The sequence below is a fragment of the Diaphorina citri genome, unplaced genomic scaffold (genome assembly GCF_000475195.1).
Source record: "Diaphorina citri unplaced genomic scaffold, Diaci psyllid genome assembly version 1.1 scaffold18, whole genome shotgun sequence".
NCBI classification, from domain to species: Eukaryota; Metazoa; Arthropoda; class Insecta; order Hemiptera; family Psyllidae; genus Diaphorina; species Diaphorina citri.
In genome coordinates, this window is record NW_007377456.1 from 107,245 (window position 1) to 116,799 (window position 9,555).

The 9,555-nt window shown below is 37.4% G+C and overlaps 1 protein-coding gene across 2 annotated transcripts in view; it reads right to left on the reverse strand.

Moving 5' to 3' along the window:
• The window catches only part of LOC103507820 (mediator of RNA polymerase II transcription subunit 31-A), a 10,047-nt gene extending 9,391 nt beyond the window's left edge, over window positions 1-656 (reverse strand). The window contains exon 1 of one of the 2 annotated variants that reach the window (XM_017443564.2): window positions 386-656. In XM_017443564.2, the coding sequence (XP_017299053.1) occupies window positions 386-398 (13 nt within the window). In that variant the 5' untranslated portion in view covers window positions 399-656. The remainder of the gene's footprint in view (window positions 1-385) is intronic. The other variant, XM_008472343.3, reaches the window with a different exon arrangement.
• Between the last annotated feature and the right edge of the window lie 8,899 nt (window positions 657-9,555).

Genomic DNA, 9,555 nt, shown 5'->3' on the forward strand with positions numbered 1-9,555 from the left:
CAACAACAACAACAACAACAACAACAACAACAACAACAACAACAACAACAACAACAACAACAAACAACAACAATAACAGTGTACCTACCAATGTCATCAAACATAAACCACCTGACCGTGGGACACAAATCAAAGGATGGAGCATTAATGTGAACTTCCAACCTGCTCCTACAACTCCCAATTAAGTAGGTACCGGATACGGATAGTGTACCTACCAATGTCATCAAACATAAACCACCTGACTGTGGGACACAAATCAAAGGATGGAGCATTAATGTGAACTTCCAACCTGCTCCTACAACTCCCAATTAAGTAGGTACCGGATACGGATAGTAGAGGGTGCCCTTTTACAGAAATAGGTACAAGTTTTATTTTAATTAATTACCTTTATTGGCCATCTTGTAGTCCAGACCAATAATGAATGGTTCACGGTTAGCTAGTGGAGAGATATACTTGTATACTGTCCCCTATGCAATATCTGAAAGAAAAGGAGGGAAAAATATACATAATTGAAAAAGCAAAACCAAGTAGAGTTGAACCTGTCTAAGTGGGAATCCTGGATAAAAGGTGAAAAAATTGCTGATCCCTTGGATTCCCAGTGAGATGTGTTGAGTTCACTGAAAAATTGGCAACACTGGAATTTGAATTGTAAACCTACATATTATTATAATCTATATGTTGTTTTGTTTTGGTTCAAAAATTTTAAAATGAAGAAAAGAATTGAAATTAAAGGTGTGGTCGGATATTATGACGTTTTATAAGTTTATTAAAAGTAAAGTGGTGTAATTATTTTATTAGAAGAAATTGTGTTTTTCCCACAGAATTTAAGAGGTTATGAAACAATCTATATCAGGGGTGGCCAAACCGGGAACCGCGGTTCCCTTGGGAACCGCGAGCCCATTTTGAGGGAACCGCAAGCTTATTTTAATTTAAGAGGTTATGAAACCCAGTAAATGTCCAGTAAACTTTTAATGAGTTTTGGTGAGTGTTTTCATTGTGTTTAGTGTTGTCTCCAGGAACTGTGGAGGAAGTAGTTTAGTAGTTTGTTCTACACCACAGAAGGAGAATGGAAGCCAAGAATGGCATTAAGCAGTTTTGTGGGGAAGGTTACACCACATGGGAATACAGAGTGTTGTCTCTGTTAGAGGAGATATTAAGAGTCAAAAATGTATTTTGATTGGTTATACATTTACAGGATATAGATTGTGGGATATAGAAAAAGAGAAAATTATTGTTGCTAAAATGTATTTTTTAATGAAAAAGAATTTTTATTTAAACATAATAATATTCAGCAAAGCATTTCTTCTGAAGAAATGACTGAAATTGATAATATTTCTCAATCAAATGAGAAAGTTGGTGAAATTAATTTGGAAAAGAGAGTTAGAAAAATTCCTGATTAAAAAAAATAATTCAGATAGGAATATAATATTTTTATCAAGACAATTACAATTAAAAGTTTTTTTTAAATTCTTTCAATGTCACTCAGGACATCATCTTCAGACCAAGGTAGATGTTGACTCTATCACAGCAGGAGTAGACAGTAGAAGTGAGGAAAATTATATGGTACAAGCAGGCTCTGCCTGCTTGCGCGTGGCTGAGGCATGGCCGTAGGTGATCGTAGCATAGCTTACCGCACCTGACGATACTGCTCTAATTGTGAAAACTCCTTCTTGTGTTTAACTTAACCCTATAATAACACTGGTCACTGCTCATTTGTGCCAGTTCCTTTGGTAGCAGTTAGAAAAATTCCTGATTAAAAAAATAATTCAGATAGGAATATAATATTTTTATCAAGACAATTACAATTAAAAGTTTTTTAAATTCTTTCAATGTCACTCAGGACATCATCTTCAGACCAAGGTAGATGTTGACTCTATCACAGCAGGAGTAGACAGTAGAAGTGAGGAAAATTATATGGTACAAGCAGGCTCTGCCTGCTTGCGCGTGGCTGAGGCATGGCCGTAGGTGATCGTAGCATAGCTTACCGCACCTGACGATACTGCTCTAATTGTGAAAACTCCTTCTTGTGTTTAACTTAACCCTATAATAACACTGGTCACTGCTCATTTGTGCCAGTTCCTTTGGTAGCAATATTCCACGGACGTGACTTCTGCACAAGTACCTTGGTATCTAGAAGTTGTAGAAGAAAAAGAAAAATTCCGTTGGTCTTCATGTTTCCTGCTCTATGACTTTGGAACATCACCCAAGTAAGCACAACTGATCTATTGGGTATAAAGATGAGTGACAATCCAAGCAATTCTACTGTTAGCTTTTCCTATCCCCACTCAGGCCAGGTGAGGAAGCAGGAAGCTTGTAGCTGATTGTAGGGTAAAACACCCATGCTATTCAGTGGCATCTTATCTTATATTATAAGAACAAGATCCATTCACTCATTCACAGTTCACATTTCATAGTTCACACACTGATCGCTCTATCTCGAGATAGGTGAGGAAGCAGGAAGCTTGTTGCTGATTGTAGGGTAAAACACCCATGCTATTCAGTGACATCTTATAAGAACAAGATCCATTCACTCATTCACAGTTCACATTTCATAGTTCACACACTGATCGCTCTATCTCGAGAACCACAACACCTAGAAAGCTGAAATTTGGTAGGAATATTCCTTTTATGGTCTAGTGTGCAATAAGAAAGGATTTTGCGAAAATCTAAATCGATCCTGAGATATGAATATGATCAATTTTTGATCGCTGAAATCTCCATAAGAAATACACAGAGTGCAGAGACTGCGGGAGAGAAAACTTTTCCTCGCTCGCCTTTTATTAATTTATTTTTCACAAAAATACGCTTGAAGCTTGAACCTTCAAAACAACGCGTAGGTACCTAGAATAAACCTATGAACAGTATGAACTCAAAGCGAGAAAGTTTTAAATAGGTAACACTTCAGTCGTTATTTTAAGATTGGTTTTAGCCTTTTAGCGTCACCTATGTTAAGCTACGCCGAGCAAGGCCAATAAATGGATGGGTGACTTAAACATTATATTGGGAATAAAGGGAGAACGGGCTCTATAATAGTCTTGATTTTAAATCATTACATGAAAGTAAAATCAAAAAATCAAATCAAGAATAATAATAAACTTGAATATTAAACAAATTAGGTAGGTACCAGAGATGTGCGAATCGCAAAATGCAAAATGGAAAATGCAAAATGCAAAATGTAAAATGTACATTTACATTTTACATTTCAAATTGGTTTTGAAAAAGCATTTTGCATTTTACATTTTAAATGCTTTTTTTGACCCATTTTACATTTGAGCCAAAATGCTTTTTTTAAAAATGCTTTTTTATTTTGATTGGTTATACATTTACAGGATATAGATTGTGGGATATAGAAAAAGAGAAAATTATTGTTGCTAAAATGTATTTTTTAATGAAAAAGAATTTTTATTTAAACATAATAATATTCAGCAAAGCATTTCTTCTGAAGAAATGACTGAAATTGATAATATTTCTCAATCAAATGAGAAAGTTGGTGAAATTAATTTGGAAAAGAGAGTTAGAAAAATTCCTGATTAAAAAAAATAATTCAGATAGGAATATAATATTTTTATCAAGACAATTACAATTAAAAGTTTTTTAAATTCTTTCAATGTCACTCAGGACATCATCTTCAGACCAAGGTAGATGTTGACTCTATCACAGCAGGAGTAGACAGTAGAAGTGAGGAAAATTATATGGTACAAGCAGGCTCTGCCTGCTTGCGCGTGGCTGAGGCATGGCCGTAGGTGATCGTAGCATAGCTTACCGCACCTGACGATACTGCTCTAATTGTGAAAACTCCTTCTTGTGTTTAACTTAACCCTATAATAACACTGGTCACTGCTCATTTGTGCCAGTTCCTTTGGTAGCAATATTCCACGGACGTGACTTCTGCACAAGTACCTTGGTATCTAGAAGTTGTAGAAGAAAAAGAAAAATTCCGTTGGTCTTCATGTTTCCTGCTCTATGACTTTGGAACATCACCCAAGTAAGCACAACTGATCTATTGGGTATAAAGATGAGTGACAATCCAAGCAATTCTACTGTTAGCTTTTCCTATCCCCACTCAGGCTAGGTGAGGAAGCAGGAAGCTTGTTGCTGATTGTAGGGTAAAACACCCATGCTATTCAGTGACATCTTATAAGAACAAGATCCATTCACTCATTCACAGTTCACATTTCATAGTTCACACACTGATCGCTCTATCTCGAGAACCACAACACCTAATTAAAAAGCTGAAATTTGGTAGGAATATTCCTTTTATGGTCTAGGTGTGCAATAAGAAAGGATTTTGCGAAAATCTAAACCGATCCTGAGATAGGTATGATCAATTTTTCATCGCTAAACAACTGATCTATTGGTTATTAACGTGACTTCACGACTGTTTAGATTTTTCTTCAAACAGAGAATTAAAATTGAAAAATAAAGTTTTGATTTTTTCGCCTCGTAAAAATCAACCTATCATTCTAAATTTTACCAAAATGCATCATGTATTACATATACCTAGGTATATATACTGACTTTCTTTTATCACGATCGAATAAACTCTACGGGCTAAAAAATTCCCGGAGGGACGGACCCAGCTTGTTTTACTTCATGATAGTGGAGTGGCAGGGCTTTAGGCCGCGGGTTCGATTTATTCACCCCCAGGCCGGATTTAATTGATTTCTAATCTTTTAGGGGTCGGATGGAGTTTTGTTTTTATTTGGGCACTTGATTTATTTTGGGAGGAACGACTTGGCGGGGTCATTTTTTTATGCTACGAAGTGGTATTATTTGGGGGGATTAAAATTTTACTAGCTGAATTCCGTCGCTTCGCTCCGGAATCCCGCTAGTTCATCCCGAGGCATGGCCAAACTTGTAGAAAAGGCATGGCCTAGTTCATCCCGAGGCATGATCAAACTTGTAGAAAAGGCATGGCCGAACTTGTAGAAAATAATAAGAAATACGGTCGCGCTGCGCGCTCCATATAATTATAGCTGCATAGTTATCAAACTAAAAACATAAACGAAACTCAAAATGTTGGTCGAGAGCGGAACATTTCTCTCCCGCAGTCTCTGCACTAATTAGCTGCATAGTTATCAAACTAAAAACATAAACGAAACTCAAAATGTTGGTCGAGAGCGGAACATTTCTCTCCCGCAGTCTCTGCACTCTGTGTATTTCTCATGGTGGAGATTTTAGCATTAAAAATTGATCATATATATGATCAATTTTTAATCGCTAAATAAATCCTGAGATATATATCTCAGGATCGGTTTAGATTTTCGCAAAATCCTTTCTTATCGCACACCTAGACCATAAAAGGAATATTCCTACCAAATTTCAGCTTTCTAATTAGGTGTTGTGGTTCTCGAGATAGAGCGATCAGTGGGTGAACAAGCTCCTTGGTGTGAACTATGAAATGTGAATGAGTGAATCAGTGAATGGATCTTGTTCTTATAATTATAAGAAAAAGATTACGAGGGGAAGGTCAGTATTCTCTTATTCTTTCTACCATGGGTCAGTATCAACCCGATGGCGCCCTCAAGCGGCATGTACCATGTAACTGCACGAGTTTCTACACTCCCTCTTCTAAAGCTCCTTGGTGTGAACTATGAAATGTGAATCAGTGAATGGATCTTGTTCTTATAATTATAAGAAAAAGATTACGAGGGGAAGGTCAGTATTCTCTTACTTTCTACCATGGGTCAGTATCAACCCGATGGCGCCCTCAAGCGGCATGTACCATGTAACTGCACGAGTTTCTACACTCCCTCTTCTACCCAACTGATAAATTCAGCGCCATCAATATTGATTATGTACTTCTTTTCCAGCTGAAAGCTGAAGCTGAGACTTTAAACTAATCCTGGTCTCCTCTCCAGCCTGAAAAAATGAAAAATCTGAAAATTGAAGTCTCCTAGCTCCTACTCTTCTCTTGAATACTTGAAACTTGAATTAGTGCCAATTAGTGGGCCGAGTAGGGTTGGGAGGTTGGGACTAGGGTTGGGGTTGGGACATCGAGACGAAAACATCGATGTTCGATACATCGATGTTTTTAAACTTCGATATATCGAGTATCCGATGTATCGTAATCAAAAACATCGATGTTCGATATTATCGGGATTTCGATGTTTTTCGGATTTTCGGTAATAGGGAGATTTCGCATCGAATCCTGATCCCCATAACGCAACCCATGTTGGCGCCATCTTGTTTACATCATGTTTTTAGATTTAGCTTTAAATTACATATTAAATACCTACATATACAGGGTGTCCCAGAATTTATGCCTAAATTGTTTTTCTCGGAGCCTGTTTGAAATTTCAAAAAACAAAATCTTATCTCTTTAATTCGAAGTTCATTTTGCATCACATGTTTGCATTTCACAATAACTGAAGCAACACCACTCAACTAGTCACTAAACAAAGTCATCTTATCTTATCAACTCTTTAATTCGAAGTTCATTTTGCATCACATGTTTGCATTTCACAATAACTGAAGCAACACCACTCAACTAGTCACTAAACAAAGTCAGTTATTGTTTGCATTGGATGTGAGATTTTTTTTTTTAAATTAATATTAAATACCTACATATACAGGGTGTCCCAGAATTTATGCCTAAATTGTTTTTCTCGGAGCCTGTTTGAAATTTCAAAAAACTAGTAACCAGCAGTAACTTTGATTTATGATGCAAATATTTTGGCAAAATCGCGATTCCCGAAAAATTTAGCGAAGTCCGCGAATTAGGTGCCAACTTTGGATTTTTAAATGAGAACCCCTACTTTTTATTGCATGTTTGTTTTCTACGTTAAATTTAAAGTATAATTGACTATTCACTCAAATTTTTGCGGTTTGCGGAATTCGTGGAAAACGCGAATCACAAAAGTGCTTAAAAGTACAAGTGTGACCTATGTATCAAATCTGAGAGTTTTTTTGCTCCCAAATCTTATGGTTTCACAAGCAGGCTCCGCCCGCTTGCGCGTGGCTGAGGCATGACCGTATGCATAGAGGCATGGCGCTCCCAAATCTTATGGTTTCACAAGCAGGCTCCGCCCGCTTGCGCGTGGCTGAGGCATGACCGTATGCATAGAGGCATGGCCGTAGGTGACCGTAGCATAACTTACCGTATCGTACCGCACCTGACTATACTTGACTGTAACTAATCGTATCTGACTGTTCCGTACCGTACTGTACGTAGCTCACCGTACCGTACCTGACTATATCGTATTGTACCTGAACGTACCGTATCTGACCGTATTTGACTGTACCTGACCGTACCATATCCTACCGTTACACGGACTAACAAGATTGAGATATTGAGAACAAGATAGTTCATAACTGATATCACTAGAGTGCAGAGCTAAAGTTCTCCGTTTAGTTCGGAAACAAGGTTCAATAGACTCCCACCAGGCGCTACAGTAGAGAAACTACAGAGTTGCCAGATCAGATTTGGTAATTGGGGACACCCCTTTGTTCATAATTACTCTGTCTCTCCATTCTATTGCGGGATAGATGATTTGTATGAACGCCGGGAAACTATACTGTGTATGCAACGTGCAATAATTGCTCTTATACCCCCCCCCTCATACCAATAGAAAATGACGACAGAGTACGTCATAATGGATAGGAATGATGAGATTATTAACACCATGAATGGTTTAGTCATACCAATAGAAAATGACGACAGAGTACGTCATAATGGATAGGAATGATGAGATTATTAACACCATGAATGGTTTAGTCCAGCAAATAAGCAGTCTTTCTACACACTACACAGATGACAACAATGCAGACCTCTGTGACGTCCTTGAGAGAAGATATCATATCACAGTGAAACAGGACCGACAAGAAACACAAATCAAAAGTCACACAAAGCAGTTGAAGATAATCTTTAATGAAGATACAAAAAGAAACCTAGTGATTTTTGGTTGAGAAGAAACTGCAAAACTATCGTGTATGAGTTATTTACCTCTCAGACTTGCAGATTTCCGGAGTTAGAATTTATGATATAGAATTTATTCGAGTGACAGGGAGAGATAATAATATTATTGTTGTTACACTGTACTCTGCTGAGCTGGTTAGACAAGCCATATTTAACGCTCGCAAGCTCAAGGGAAAGAATATATAGATACCTGAATTATGACTCATCTCCAGAAGAGAGAGCAGTGAAGAAGAAACTTATTCAACATAAGAAGATTCTTACTGAGCAAGGTAAAACATGTCAAGTGAGAAGAAATGTACTCATTGTGGACTCCGTATCTTATACCTTAGACCAGCTGGACAGCGGCTCTTCTAAGACACAAAATTCAAAGGTGGATAAGAAGAAAAATGATGGAAAGCGGCCCCTATCACTATCACCGGAGGAAGCAGACAAGAATAAGAAAACCAAGCAGGGATCACCATATAAAAGTGACATGGATGTATATGTTACTGATGATGAATTTGACGACGCCAACAACACTGAAGGGCCGTCAAAAAACGGGAAATAACCCCCACTAGTTGGGGGTTCAACATATGTATTTGTATGGAATGTGCATGGATATAACAACATGTTCAAACTGGATGCGGATGATAAGCAAGAACTTCTGAAAACAGATTTAATATGTTTGTATGAAACCTGGCACACAACAGAACAACAATTGCCTGACTTTTTATGTGAAGACTACTCTATTCTAGAACATAGCTTTGCTATCAAAGACAAACAGGTTGGTAGACCAAGTGGTGGAATTCTGATTATATCAAAGAAAAACACTATTACAAGAATAATAGAGAAGACAGAATACTGGATAACCGTCAAATACACATTGGATAATCTAAAAGATTTGACTCTGGGAATATTCTACTTTAAACCAAGCCTAGACGATGCAGTGGTGATGGAAATGATAGAAGATGCTCTAGGAAGTGTTAGAATGGAAGAAAAACTCTTATTGTGTGGAGACTTCAACGCCAGAATATCCGATTTGAACTTTGTGGAAGAAGAAATATTTATCGGAACAGCACTCAATGAAGAACGTTTATCGAAAGATTTAAAAGTTAATTCCAGGGGGCGAAGACTTGTTGAACTGATGGAGAATCATGGTATGATAGTCCTGAATGGTAGGATAAATGGAGATATTCCGGCTCAATTTACTTTTGTTGATACATCGGGAGTAAGCGTTGTGGACTTAGTGTGGGTGTCGATTGAAGCAGCAATAGATATTAAGGAAATGAGAGTAACAGACACGCCACTCCACTCAGACCACCTCCCACTTCGCATTCAACTTGGTGAAGAAACTCAGGATATGTCAGATACTATTCAGCATCTGCAATCAAAAGAAGTTGAAATCTACTCCTGGAATGAAGAAAAAAAGAAGACTTTTATGAAGGAAATTGAGAGAAATAGAACCGATAACACCCGTTATTATGATTTGAGACAAGCTGTATCAAAAAAACTTGGCCTGGTTAGAATAAAGAAATTTGGTAATAGACATACAAAAATAACTAAAGACAAAAAATGGTTTGATAAGAAATGTATAGACCTGAAACTTAAAATGAGGAATGAATACAGAAAGTGGAAAAGAGGTGAAAATGAAAACATAA